The sequence below is a fragment of the Neovison vison genome, chromosome 11 (assembly GCF_020171115.1).
Source record: "Neovison vison isolate M4711 chromosome 11, ASM_NN_V1, whole genome shotgun sequence".
Classification (NCBI taxonomy): domain Eukaryota; kingdom Metazoa; phylum Chordata; class Mammalia; order Carnivora; family Mustelidae; genus Neogale; species Neogale vison.
In genome coordinates, this window is record NC_058101.1 from 210145856 (window position 1) to 210161423 (window position 15568).

At 42.7% G+C, this 15568-nt stretch overlaps 1 protein-coding gene across 1 annotated transcript in view; it reads right to left on the reverse strand.

The window, feature by feature from the left end:
* CSMD1 (CUB and Sushi multiple domains 1) overlaps positions 1–15568 on the reverse strand; it is a 732674-nt gene that overhangs the window by 463320 nt on the left and 253786 nt on the right. Inside the window, exon 6 of the mRNA XM_044225749.1 lies at positions 5262–5365. Within this exon, the coding sequence (XP_044081684.1) occupies positions 5262–5365 (104 nt within the window). The remainder of the gene's footprint in view (positions 1–5261; positions 5366–15568) is intronic.

Consider the following 15568-nt stretch of genomic DNA (forward strand, 5'->3'; position numbering starts at 1 on the left):
CTTAATTTAATGTCAAAAACACAACACAAACGTGAAATGCTTTTGACTGATGATTCACAGGAAAGAGATCCTTATCGCTTTGGGTCAAGAGCGTGCAGAGAAAGATGTGCATCTCTTCATTTCTTAGAGAAAGGAGCCACAGGGAATCAATACTGGTGACGGAATGAGCAGAGTATTTGGAGAATGGCTCAGGCTGTCGGGGCCCCCAGCGAGTTGGAATTCACCCCACCCCATCTCCAGCTGGCACTCGGGTGAGCTTTGATTCCTTTGGGACCTACGGCTTCTCCCATGTAGGAAGGTAACCTCCAAACACAACTTGCCATGGCTCTCAGGGTCCCAGGCCAATGTGCCCTCCCAGACCCCAGTGAAACATCTGGTATCCCAAAGCTAAAATGCTGATATTCCGTTGTCTGTTTATTTCTCCACTGATAGGGTTGCTGGAATTGTTTCGATAGAAAATCTAGACACTGTAGCGTACTGAGAAGGGTCCTGCTTTGCTCACCATCTCCAGGGAACTTAACAGGCTGGGCAGCCTCTTCCAATTCTCCTTGCTGGTCATTCCTCTAAAGCTCCCCCAACCCCGAATCCTACTACATTGTCTGAATTGCAATAAATACTTCAAAGACTGGAGGAAGAAGGCTCTCAGATAAACAGGCAGAGACAGGAAAGCTGACATGCATGAAGTCTGAGTGAAAAATGGTTTTGTTGGGGCACCTGGGGGCTCAGTGGGTTGGGCCTCTGCCTTTGACTCAGGTCATGATCTCAGGGTCCTGGGATCGAGCCCTACATCAGGCTCTCTGCTGAGCAGGGAGCTTGCTTCTCCCTCTCTCTCTGCCTGCCTCTCTGTCTACTTGTGAACTCTCTCTATGTCAAATAAATAAATAAATAAATTTAAAAAAAAAAAAAGGAAAGAAGGAAAGAAAAAATAAAAAAACAAAAATGGTTTTGCAGCATGAGTGTGACCTGTGTTATCGGATACACCCACGTGCACAGGCAGTGCCATTAGGAGAATGAAACTATGAAGAAAAACACTTGTGAACATGTGATTCCAGACTTAGAAGAACCTAAGGAGTGTGCTTGATTCCTAATCGTGAAAACCCACGTTTTTACCGAGAGAGCCTTGAAGCAGCTACCTTTGTGTACTGCTTTCTAATATAAGCTGTTCGAGCTTTTCTCCAAAGCACTAAGAGGGATATTGATTGGCTTCTCTGATAATATCGAAGATATATAAACAGGGAAACATCAGTTTTTAGTGTTTGCTTTTGTATGGCTGTTCCACAGTCTTTTAATAAAAAAAGAATGATGCCCTTCGGCTCAGGATTTGCCAACAACAGCAGCGGGATGCGGCCACAGCCGTTCAATGGCTTGAGGAGCTTCCAGGAAAACAAGCAGCGGTTTCAGAAATAATAGATTGAGCGGCCATAAGTCACAACTAGTATCCTTTGCCATTAATCCACAAATCTGGCAGCGCTGCTCGCTCACGGACGTCCCTGAGGTTGGCTATCCATCCCCTTAGAGGCACAGACATTTCAAACCTATAACCTGAAATTAAAGCAGTATCCTGGCCACCATCTGCGAATCACTGAAAAGGCCAGAAGGAACTCCAGATACAATTCTTCTGCAAATTAAACTCAAAACAACTATCAATACATATTCTTGGACAGATCTCAACAGAGGTTTGTTAAGTAAGTTATTTAATTTTAATCTTGTCCCTCTCTAAAAATAACCTGAGTAAATCCATTCATCTCTTGGGAAGATTAGACCATTTAAAGGGTCTCCTAAATTCAGTTATTCTCTTTTTGTGCCAAGAATATTAAGAAATGAAAATACCATTAACAAAAATTAGAACATTGAAAACCGTATTTAGGATGAGCTAAATATGGGTTAGATAGCTGGCTTTCCAGATTTTTCCTAAAAATCCAAGGCTAGAATTCCATCCCCCCACTCCAAAAGAAGGAACCTACGGTAACACAGTAAGCCTGAGGCAGTAAATAGCAGTCTTCCATGAAGGAGATTTCTAGCTCATGTTGTATCTGAAATCTGCATCATGAGATCCCATGATTCCATACTCTGGCATACAACTACCCCCACGTGTCTGCCATCTCTCCAGTTAGATTTTCATCTCCGTGCTGAGAATAACATCTAGCAGATAAGTCCTTCAAAAATATTTGTTGACGTATTCTCTAAAAGTACCTGTTTATTTGAAGACACCAGCTGCGAACTCTCTAACTGGGTCCTTTTTTTTCTGAAATTGTGTATACTAAGGAAACAGATCAGTGCCTTCTCTTGTCTCTCTGCAGCTGATTAAATGCCCAACTGATCTTTGTTACGTTATGTCTCCCAAAGGGCGTCTCAGTTTGATTCAGTTGGCTATTTAGTTCTTCATTTATAGATTTGAGCTATGAAGAAGAAGTTCTAATAACACTTATGTCAACGTAATACAGAGTGTCCTGTTGCTCTCTTAAGAACAAATAGTGTTAAAAAAAAATAAGTGCATGACTTTAGATCTTTAATAGTGACCTAAGGGATTTTATAAGGCATTGCTGTGTTGCATTTATATTTTATATTTTGCACTTATTTAAAATTTTCTCTCATTTGCTATAGTGACACCTTTCTTAAATTAGCTGTTATGGTAATAATAAAGCTACTTCACTTGTGGGTTACATTTCTTAACTCTGCTGCATGCATTAGTTCATTCTGCTCCTTGCCACAGGCAGGGAAAGTTTATTATACATATTTTATAGGCATGAAAACAGAGGTACAGAGTAGTAAAGTGACGTCCCTCTGGGTCAGAGAGGTAGTTAATAGCAAAGCTGGAGCCAGAAACTCCATCTTTGGCTTTCTGGCCCTGTTCCTATCCATCCTGTCACTGTCACAAATTCTACTGCAGACCCATGCCCGGCTGTGAGCACGTGGTCAGTGTGGCAGCTGCAAACAACCCAGAGGTCAGAGTTCCACTGTGCAGGACACATACTCCTGTACAGGGATGAAATCTCTAAGAATTTGGCAAAAAAATTATTAAGTATTTGGTGAGGGTGGCATAATAGGGAACTTCATACATGTGGCAGAGGAACAGAGGAGCTTCTACCAAGAAAGTTTTCAGGTGATTCCTGGAGAAGGATAACAAGGTAAATGAAGTTACCCTCGCCCCTGAAATTCACCTGCTGCAAACTTTCCTGAAGGCAAACAAAACAAGTGTGGCAAGGCCCTCGTAAGGAGCTGTTTACTGCACAGTTGCTTATAAATGCTAAGGCGGGGGGGGGGGATGGCAAAGCCCATCAGTGAGAATAATGAGAATCCCTTAAAAACCATGCTGCATCTATGTGTCACAGTAAGCAGCAGACCCTGTAGAACAACGACGGGCTTTCAGCATCTGTCTACACCCAGCGTGTTCCGGTCTCTGCACGTCAGCATATCACAGGCTGGCAAGGTGGGGTAAATCCTAAAGGATTTTACCTACATGTACCTATATCTTAGTCTTATCGTTTATAATACAAGGATACTACTAACCCCTAATTTACAGGATTAAGGTAAAGACAAAATAAGATAATATGTATTAGGCATTTAGGCCAACACATGTTATATGAGATACTCAATGACTATTAGCTACAATATGACTAATGATACTACTGTAATTATTATCATAAATCATGGGCCAGTAAAATGGTTTTAATTATTAGTCCTAATAGTATATGACCTATAATAAGATGAGATAGAGACATGTAGTGGTAAGGAATGAGGTCCAATCTATGATAAATGGTAAGAGCATATTCCCAATGCAGTCAGAATACGGCCCATGCATTGCTGAAGGCACGGACAGCATGTCCATCTACGGTATTTTTTTTCTTAAATGTGGGTTACCCCATAAGCAACTGTAAGTATAGAATGAGTGAGTGTAATAGCCAGTACTGTTTTTCTCTAGCAGAATAATAAGCTGAAAGTATTAGATAAGGAAAGGGTGAAGGTCTAGGCAGGGAGAGATAGGAAGCCCTTGAATAGTCCCACACAGGGGACTACCTGGCCAGGCTCACAGACATCCCAGGGGTGCAGAAATGTTATAGACATTAACCAGGGAGAAGGGAACATAACAATTCACCTTGTCTCTCCTGAGTATAGAGGAGATATTTACACAATGGTTACAAATTCACCTGTTTTGTCTTAAATGTTATAGATGGGATATTTATGAAGTTCCCTGGTCAGTTTTCTATCAGAGTCTGACCCTAAAAGCCTGAGGCGGCAGCCCATTCCGCATCCCTCTTACCCCAGAGAGACTTTCTCTTTCCTTTCTGTTCTCACCTGCACTTAATAAACTTGCACTTCGTGTCACCGTTTTGTGTCTGCGAGATTCATTCCTCGCCTTCACAAGACAACGTTTTGTGTCTGCGAGATTCATTCCTCGCCTTCACGAGACAAGAACCCTGCAGCCCTCCAACAGTTTCAGGGGCAAGATCCTTCCCAAACAGAAAGCAAGCCTGAGCACTGTACGAGTCAACCAAAAAAATAAAAAAGTGAAACCTTGCAGCATGACCTGCATTAAAGACCGCGGTTTCCGGCTCAGGAGCGGTGGCCACCGGCGCGAGCCCCTGACACGGGAGGGAAAGCTGCGAAGCCATTTCCCTCGGTGCTGACTAGCTTGAGCTTGACGAGCAAGGCCGCCCCCAGATCCTGTTTTCAGTTTGCATCGTGCGGGTCTCACGAAAGCGACAACAGTGTCCCGAAGGCCCAGCTTCAGGGAGCAGGTAAAGGCATCTCGGGTAGAGGCCGGCAGGGCAGACCATGACCCCCCCGCAAGCGCAGGGCAGGGATTCCTGGGCTGATCTTTATATCGAGGCTGCGACTGTACTTCCCAGGGCTCGACACTGAGAGCCACAGTACACGGTCGCTCACCCCAGCGCAATCACCCCCAACCTCTGACTTTCGGCACGTGGCCCTTCCAGGCTGCGAGTGGTTTTTCAGGACTCACGGTGATACTCGAGACAGCACCTGTACTGCAAACACACGGCAAGGGCAAGGGCAGAGGGAAGTAGGAGAGACGAAGGAGGGGTTGTTAAGAAACCACCCTTTCTGCTTTCTGCGCTTCTGTACATTGTAACTTTTTTTAATGACGTGAGGGAAAAAAATCAAAACCGCTGAAACGCAATCCTGAATTAGTTCTCATGTGGAACCAGACTTGGACATCACTGGCTTAGCAAGAATCCACGCATGCTGGCCCAGCTGTCTGCACGCGCTGGTGGAAAAGGCCCACGTCAGCCCGTACTTACACGTACAAGACCGTCCTGGTGTCTCCCACTTTGCCAGCGTCGCCCACGGTGAGCGTGTCATAGCCTCGTTCTAACTCGAACTCCTCAAAGGCCAGCTTGATGACCTGCAGAAAACAAAGATCCTCATTTAGCACCACAGGAACTTTCCATGACTTTAAATACGCAAACACCTAGTTCTGGTATAACTACGGACAATTGTATATTCCCTGCTGTATATTCTCGATACAATTATATATTCTCTGCCTACATTTGAGGACACTCCGTTACAGAATTTTAAAGAATTCTGAACTGCTATCACTCCAGAGATACTGATTATCAGCACTAAAAGTGATTTTAAAAGCGAAATAGTCTTATTACAGTTTAAATCAAATGTTTATCAATTATTTATTTTTATAGTGCTGAGAAAGACCCAAAGTAATATAAGCAAAAGAATTGTTCATTAATTCTTTTTAATTCTTTTAAAATATATCTCATATGTTAATTCTTCTCATATTTCTTTTAATATATTTTGAGGACACCCAAATACTCTGAAACAAACATTTTTAGAGTAATGTATGCAGATTTTATTTAATTATCCATATTAACATATTAAAAAGACCTCCTGAGGCAAGAAAGTTTTCCTCTACATTTAACTCTGCAAAGCTTTATTTCTTAAAGAACACTTTGCCGTGGTGATGGACACCATACCAACTAGATATGATCGGTTTATGTCTGATTCACCTATATATTATGATTCTATGAATTTCTTTTTACAGAGCACAGGACTCTTTTCTCCTGAAAGAAGAAATGCTTTCTTCCATGACCAACGCTGTGAAGAAAGAGAAAGACAGTACGAGATGTCATGAAATCAGGCTAGAAACCTGAATGGCAAAGAGATCAAGGAACAGAGAGTGAGGTAGATGACAGACAGTAGGCAGATAAAATAAGATGTGAAGGTCACTGACAGGTGACAGGTAAGACAGATACATAGACGTGACAGACCAACAGATCGAGAGATAAAAGAGACACACAGATAAAAGACTGATGAGAGATACAGAGACAGACTCCTCAATCATTACAGAGAGGAGATGGCTGGTAGACGCTGGAGAGAATAGGAGGAAGTGACACAGAAAGTAAGTGCATAGATAAATACAAATTATAGGCAGACGGATGGATAGACAAATGGATAGAAGAGCGAGATACATGGAGAGAAGCAGGAATCAGAGGAGGAACACAGGACAGGAAGAGCAGAAACGGAACTACACTTTGATGCCTGTTAGCTAGACCTCCAAGCAAAGAGCGTGTGGCAGAACCGCAGATCAGTGTGCGGTCCGGAGCGGCTCCACACACGTGCTCTTCCGAGCCGAGCTAATGCAGAACACATTGATGCTGCCATTTGAAGTCCCTACTAAAACTAGTGATACAGTTATTAGAAGTTATTATAAAAGGCTACTCTTTCAAAGTGCAGTGTTTGTGTGAATACATTATTTTAGTAGTTGTCTTCGAAACAGGCGTGGGGGTTGACACCTGTTGCAAACCAGGATCAATACTGCATATGAAACTTAGGACCTGAGCATGGTTTTATTTTTTTTTTTTCCTTTCTCATGGGTCTGTTTGTAAGTGACCATGGTCCAGTAAGAAGAGAATAAAAGCACTGAGACCAGCAGGTTCGTTCCCACCACGTTTCTGACAGATGTACCCAGGCCTGCCTCGTGCGGCACCCTGCAGTGACGCGATGATAATCCACTAAGGTCCGAGGGTCGCGCTTGGGCACCTCGTAATGAGTCACACGCAGGGGGTCTCACTACGTAACTGTGCTTTCATTAGGGGTGTAGAAATGGCCATTTTGTGGTTTTGTCAAGCCAACGCAAAGAGTAACAGAGAGCCTTGTTTCAGTGTTTCACCTCAACAATCAGCCAGAGCCTGTTGTCAGAGAATAATCTCTACTCCATGCTGTTAATGTTCCATAAAGATAAAATGTACACCCAGTCTTGGGCCAAGAACCTAGAGTGTGTCAGACAATGTGGCATTCCGTAAATACTCTACCTGGTGTAAAAACAGAAATTCACACTTGTAATGAAACTTGCCATCATTTCTCCATCAGGGATGGGCAGAGATGCAAGTGATAAATAATGTTAAGTAAATGCATTTTTTAAAGATTTTATTTCTTTGCTTGAGAGTTAAGAAAGAGAATGCATGCCTGGGAGAGCAGGGCAGAGGGGCAGGGAGAAGCAGGCTCCCTGCTGAGCAGGGAGATGGACACGGGCTCGATCCCAGGACCGAGGGATGACTTGAGCCAAAGGCAGATACTTAACCCAGAGCCACCCAGGCATCCCCAAGTAAATACATTTTTAAATAAAAACTGGATATATGTAAGGTGTGCACCATGATTTGATGCACACATACACTACTGCAGTCAAATTAACTAACCGATTTCTTCACACAGTTGCCGTTTTTTCAGTGTGGTGATAATCTGTGCTCTTAGCAAAATTCCAGTTCCCAGTACATTATTAACTGTAACACCTGGATCTCTCCACTTACTCGTCTTGCGTAACTAGCGCTCTGGACCATTGACCAGCATCTCCCCGCTTCCCCTACTCCCTGCATCAATCTACTTGTTGATACATGTATTTGACTTTTTTAGATCCCACAGATAAATGAAATAATACATTTTTTCTTTATAGATCTGTCTCACTAAGCATAATGTTTTGGAGGTTCATCAGTAACTGTTACAAATGGAAGTCATCTCCTATTCACAGGGGAATAATATTCCTGTATGCGTGTGTGTGTATACAAAAGTACACACACCTTGACTTTATGCACTGTCGAGGAGCGCTTAGGTTGTTCTCACTCTCTTGGCTACTGTGACTATTAATAATGCTCAGATATATTTGGGATTGTGAGTGACTCAGTGACCAAAGTGGTTTCTTCGGTTCCTTAAACACAGGCGTGCCCTGACCTGGTTCCCTGTAGATGGCTTGCCCTACATTCACGTCTCTGCACGATGCTGCCCCTTGGTGGTGCCTGCTCTGCTCATTCTGTCCAAAGACATCCTTCTCTTTGCCAACACTGCCTATTCCCTTCACGTGTTTCAGCTGTTGGAACTTCACGTGCTCTGTCTGTGCCCCACACCCTTCCACGGCTCAGTGCCACGAGGGCCGGCCCTGTGCCTGGGACTGACTGAATCCTGCTCTGCCCGGGCCACCGTGCTTGGAATTAAAACAAAGACGAAATGGGCAAAGTTCTGACCTTCAAAACAACTTAAGAGTCTACAAGCGGGTATTTTGAGAAACAGTAATTACAAAATTCTTAACTGTCACAAATAAAGATTCCTTAATAGATAAAATAAGAAGGAAAAAGAAAAGCAAAGAAGGACAAAGTTTGAGACTTCAAAAAATTCAAAACCCATGGGGTATATTTTAATAAATACAGAATAATTACAGAATTTAACATTTACAAGTAAAAATTTCTTAATGACAATAGATGAAAGCATTTACTTTTTCACCTTCAAACAGGATCTCAGGCCTGAGAGAAAGAGATGATGTTCCGTATAGACTTTGGTGCAATTTTTAAAATATATTTTTGGCGTTTTGTAATATTTTCTATTTTTTACCAATTCTAAGCATCTCACTGTTGTAAGACAGTTGGTCTGAGTAAGTCCCCATTACAGGCTTCTTTTTGTATTATCAAGAATATCAAAACCCCTATAGACTCTATGAAAATAAAACACTACCTTCTGTTTAAACATTTCTAAATCAGGTACTTCTAAAATATAGAGAACACTTGTTTCTCAACCTTCGTAAAAGGAATGTAAAACAATATCTATAAAATATATCCTGGGGTGAGGTTATTCCAGTATGTTTATCTTCTGGGAACAATTAAAAACATTTAAGTATTAATTCCCTACATGATTCTTCCATATCTCTCCTTCTCTGTGTTCCCAATTGTTCATTAATTCCTCATTTATTCATATATTCAAGGCAAATTAATGTTCCAGCGCTCTATCATGAACAGGCTTTGTCCAGATCTCTTCATTTGTATAAGTACATTTTAAACACACGGCTACCACCACTCAGACTAGTGGTGTGCTTATCAACAAGCGGTCTTCTTAAAAGAGCAAGGTACTAAGTCAATTGTCCCTAATGCTAAGTTTTATCAGTACGAAAACACATTTCAAGACAAAGCGGAAGCATTTAAATTGGGCAGCATTTGCTGTTGTAATTTAAATCAGCATTAGAAATGGTGGGGAAAGGGCTGGAAAGATATCTCATTTCTCTTTCCTGATTCCGTGTCCCTCTTCTGACCCCAAGATGGACGTACATGGCAGTGGCTCACCGAAGGATCCAAGAACAGTTCACGCCGAGTGACCCTTCCCACCTGCGTGTCTGCGTGCAGGAGCACAGCTATCTCACCATCCACGCTATGTCCGTGAATCCCTAATTCCCCTGCATTGTAGAAATGAATTATGTGCTTTCCTGCGAAGGATCGTTGAGCAAATTAAAGCAGAAACAATGATTTATGGTGAATTTTTAATAAATTTGTGTTATCTTTGTTTTATTTTAATTGCTAGTCAGACTTGGAAGAAAGATTTGCCAAACTGATACAGAACAAGCCTAAGTACGCATTGTTTTATGTGAAATGAGACAGATCGGAGATGCCAATAAATATAAGTCTTTATTTAGGTAGAGCGCGACAGAGTTTTAGGACTGTGGAGATACTCTGTGCGAGAGCATAATGGTGGGTACACGTTTATTTTCTCAAACCCATAGAATGTACGCCAGCAGGAGGGACCCTCACATACACTCTAGAACGCGGGCGTCGATGACGTGTCCACGTGGGTTCCTCAGTTGTAACAAATGCCCCAAATGGCGGGGACGCGGAGCGTGGCGAGGCTGTCCAGGTGTCGGGTGCGGGTACGTGAAAATTTGCATCTTCATGTTAATTTTGCTGTGAAACTAAAACCTCTTTTGAAATTCTAAAACATATAAAGTTGTTTCCTTTTACAGAATGAACAGAGTACATCATTAGTTTTTGATGAACCTTTGTTTCTTATAAAAAATAAATCATATATTTTATCTAAGGAGACTGTTACTTTGCTATCAGAGTCTGGAGAGTTTCTCTCATGTAATTAGTTCAAAATGAACTCTACTTAAAAATATCTCCAAACCTATGGAAGCTATATGTAATGTTTCCCGTACATGTCACTTGCCTTAATTGTGCGAGGCGGGCGCACACCCTGTTTTTCTACCTAATTATTTTTCAGTGTTCTGATTAAGAAAACATGTAGGAATTCAAATGGAAACCAAAAGCTAACAAGCAAAAGGGAATTTTTTTTTTTTTTTTAGCTCTTGGGTCAGTGCTACGACCCCGACCAACGCGGGGGTGCTGGGCGCTCCGCTGTGAGTAACTCTGGTGTCTGTCACTGGACATAAACAGACTGTGCTCGCCTCCGTCCCGGCGGCAGCCGGAGGGTCAGCCGGAGATCTGTCTGAAGTGTGTCCCCAAATGGTGGACCGCTCCGGGGGACCATCTTGCAGCCGGAATTCGTACTGGGCGGTGCACGTGAGCAGCAACGGGGAGCCGACCGCATCGATGACACGGAAACATCCCGGTGATGCGCTGACGGCATCGCACGATCCTGCAGGTGCAGCCACGCCTGCGGCATCCGGGGGTGCTCAGACCTGTGTTCTGAAGCTCGGCCCCGTTACGGGCTCTCACGGTGTCGCCAACAGATGAACTCGACCTTGCTTGCTCCCGGAGGCAGGGGCTGAAGTGGACCCGTTCGTGAGGATGAAGGGGTGTTCCCGGGGCTCATTTCCCCACCGCGCAGCCGCCCAGCCAAAGAGAAAGGAAGGGCAACTACTTGCCTCAAGGTGGGTCTTCCCCACCCTCTCTGGAAGCCGCCATCTCCTGGACTAGAAATACCACCTCCTTCTCCGCATCTTGTTGGCTCTAAGTCTTTGCACTCACGGCTGGGTGATCGCCATGGGTGATCCCCGACACGGGTCGGTGTTATACATCTGCCTTTTCACGCATTCACTTGTTTAATAGCAGGGCCTCAGCTGCACTCCAAAATTCGCCTGCTTCAACCTAGCTCTGCAGGCACACACAGACGTGTGGAAACGTGCGCTCGAATGCATGAGCACACCCTTTTCCGACGTGAATACACCCGAGGTGCTGTAGCACACAGCAATTAATCCTCAACCTCCAGCATATAATAATCTTCTTATTAGCACAGCAGGTTCTGCTTTGTTCATGCTAGGACGTGACAAATCACATATTTATTCTCAGAAGCAGCTCATATCTCCTAAGTTGACACAGTAGTTTCAAAACATGCGCCAAGGGTCCAAAAAACTTCAAAACCCTGGCTGTGTAGGGAAGCTGAAACTCCAGGTATTTTCAAAGAGGCCACAGAAAGAATCCCTACACTTCATTCCTGTAGCTACAGCCTTTGTGATAAGGTAGATCGGGCACATTCTAGTTCATCTCACTAGTAACTTACAGTTTGTCATTTATGTGTTTATGTCCTATAAAGTTTTTGTCACAAACACTATTCAAATGAAAGCAGTTCTCTTTCTTTTTTTTTTTTTTTTTAGGATTTTTATTTGACAGACAGAGATCACAAGTAGGCGAAGAGGCAGGCAGAGAGAGAGGGGGAAGCAGGCTCCCTGCTGAGCAGAGAGCCCCATGTGGGGCTTGATCCCAGAGCCCTGAGATCATGACCTGAGCCGAAGGCAGAGGCTTAACCCACTGAGCCACCCAGGAACCCCTGAAAGCAGTTTTCTTGATATCTCTAAGTAGTTACAGAATGCTGGGTATGCATCTATACCTGAAGGTCAACAGAATTAATTTTTCTCCTTTGTATGTTCACACTTTTTATTATTATTGCTACTTTTTCCATACCTAATTTATGATGAATTGAGAGACCATCATATTCACATAAACCTATAATTACATTTTATGTTCTTTCCAATCTATAATAAAATATTAATAATTTACATTTACTAGTAACACCATGGAAATATATATATGTATATGTGTGTGTATATATATATATATATATATATACATATATACAAATATAAAATTTGCTAAGTGAGTAGACCTTTAAATCCTTATTTAGGTTAAATAATATGCCTATATCCATAAATGATGGATATCAAATTTGGTATGCAATAATGTGGTATAAATAAATTCTTATAAAATGTACAAACATGTAATAAATGCCAGGAGCTTTCAGCACTAAACTGTATACACAATTCCTCCTGCCATTTTATTGTATTTTCCATTGTTAACCAGGAGCCAAATGGAATGCTGTATCAACTCTATTGTATCAACTGTATCTACAGTTCTATCAACTGTAACCAACTTTTTTTTGGAAATCTGGTAAATCCAGCCAGTGACATTAACAGTCTAGGAAAATTGAACATGGATATACAGATACGGTATATAGTATAATATGAAGAGATCGCTCGCAAAAGCTACTGTAAAAATCAGAAATGTGGGAAAGCAGTTCTTTGAGATGTTCTTGGGAGGAAGTCTCAAGGAACATAGTTTGGACAAATAAAACACAGTGCTTAACCCAAAAGCACAGCTCTCTCCCCTATATCCTGGCCTCCGGTCAGAACTCAAGTGTCATACAAGGGCCATTTGAGTACTTTGGCAATAATGCCCAAGTCAGAGATTATAAACCAGAATATTAACCTTCTCTTTTTATAGTGTCTAGCCCACAGAAAAGAGACTTAAAATACACTGACTTATTCAGCAAGGTAAATAACTGAAATTTCAAAAAACATTTAAAATTTTAAAAATTCAAAGCCAAATTATTGACTACCATTTCCATTACAGTGTTATGATAAGAAATGCATAGTAGGGGTGCCTGGGTGGCTCAGTGGGTTAAGCCTCTGCCTTCAGCTCGGGTCATGATCTCAGGGTCCTGGGATCGAGCCCCACATCGGGCTCTCTGCTCAGCGGGGAGCCTGCTTCCTCCTCTCTCTCTGCCTGCCTCTCTGCCTACTCGTGATCTCTCTCTGTCCAATAAATAAATGAAATCTAACAAAAAAGAAATGCATAATAAATAGCTATTTTTACTGTCCTCAGCCTGCTTAGTAATGTGGAAAGACAAATTACTACCAGAAACATGTGAGGACATTATATATATCAAATGTTTCTTAGTTTTTAAAAAATTCCTTTCTTACTTCATTCATTGAACACACCAAATAGGGGTTCTGCAGGCTGAGTTCAGCCATGGTTAAATGTTCTCAGTGGGGAATCATTGTGAGCCTGAGCTGGGGCTGGGGACATGGGGAAGGGGCAGGTCTTAGATATACAACAGGAGTCCACAAGGTATAATGACGGCTTAGCTGAAGAGTTACTGAAATGCAGTGATCAAAGATGACTATTGCTTTTGTTTTGTTTTCTTTCCATGGGATACCAGGTTGTACAGTTGGGCATGGAAAGGATAAATTTGTGTAGAAAAATGAGAGTTTTCTTTTCAAACTAAGCTTAACATGACTTTTGAACATTCCTAGATATTAAGTAAAATCAAGATGCCAAGTGCACAGTTTGAACTCACAGTGTAGAGCTAGGGGGATACTGGGGACTAGAAGCAAACAGGGGACCACTGGCCACAGATACTGGTAGAAGTAACAGGACTGATGGCGTATCCACCAGACGGGACGTGAAAACAAAGAGGGCTGGGGAGGGCGGCCCGGACCGTGCAGTGTGTGGAGGCACGGCACTGAGGAAGCACGCAGACAGAAGACCCCCAGTGAGAGCGAGGCCTAGACCCATGCTGTGGATGCCCCACAAAACTGAAGGTCTTGAGGAGGCAGCAGTGGTCAAATGGGTTGAATATTACTGAGAACTTAAATAGATGTGGACAGCGATGAGCCCCGTGGTCTGGCTAGACGGGGAACATGATGACCGTGGCAGGAAGAAAGGATCGCCACTGCGGGACGGGAGATGTGCTGGAGCCTGCCGCTGAGAGCCTGGGAGAGAAGGAAGCGAAGTGCAGGGGGTGGCACCTCTGATCGCTTCCCTATCAAGGGAGAGAAAAATGAGAACATGTCACCACGGGCAGATTTCGTTTATTAAGATGGAAAATCCTAGAATATACTGCACAATGATGATTCCATGATCTGAGATATAAATGGTTTTTCAGGACAGAAAAAATACTGCTACTTGAATGCAAATATGAGTCTGTCTTTGACTTTCATGAGACACACAACAACCCTACAATGTAAAAGAAAACCACAGAAAGACGGTGAGACAGCCTGGGGCATCCGATGGCCGGAAAATTGGGGAGTTCAAGGACACTGGCTCCTATTTCTTGCTCCTTTCTTTCTTTCTTTAATATTTTATTTATTCATTTATTTTACAGAGAGAGAGAGCGAGAGCAAGTGCACGAGCAGGGGAAGCAGCAGGCTCCCCTCTGAGCGGAGCCGAGCATGGGGCTCAGTCAGGACCCTGGGGTCATGACCTGAGTCAAGAGCAGACGCTTAACCAACTAAGCACCCAGGAGCCCCTCGTATTTCCTTCAGCAGAGGATGAGGTGAGGTTAGCCACAGAGTACAATCCAACGTTGAATACAGACCATGAGGAGACTGAACATGACTACTGTTCTGACACCCTCTGCTTTCAGAAGTGAAAACTAAAAGCAAGGGAGACAAAGGACTCGTCTCGCAATCCTCCGTGACGGATGAGGAACTCACACTGGGAACTCCGGAGCATCGATTTAGTGTTTTCTAGATCTTTGATTCCACGGTCACATATAAATGAGGAAGATAAGAGTAGAGGTTCTAAAATACAACTCCATTTTCAAAGACATTTTTCACCTTTCTCATGAAATACTCATTTTTAAAGTAATTCCTTTGAAATTTTTGGCCTACTGTCATTCTGTTTTCTGATCAAAATCTCAAATGATTTTATATAATACAGACGTAAAACTATTTCCTATATGACTAGTTCAAGTCTCTGATAATTAAATATTGCCACAAACTCAACACCAAAACACCACAAATAATCCAATTAAAAATGGGCAGAAGACCTGGATGGACATTTTCCAAAGAAGAAATACAGACGGCCGACAGACACACGGAAAGATGCTCAACATCACTCACCACCAGGGAAACACAAATCAAAATCACCATAAGATATGACCTCACCCCTGCCAGAATAGCTGGATTAAAAATAATAATAATAATAAGGAACAGGAAATAACAAGTCTGGGGGTGGACGTAGAGAAAAAGGAACATTTGTGCACCGTTGGTAGGAATGGAAATTGGTGCAGTCACTCTGGAAAACACTGTGGAAGATCCTCAAAAAGT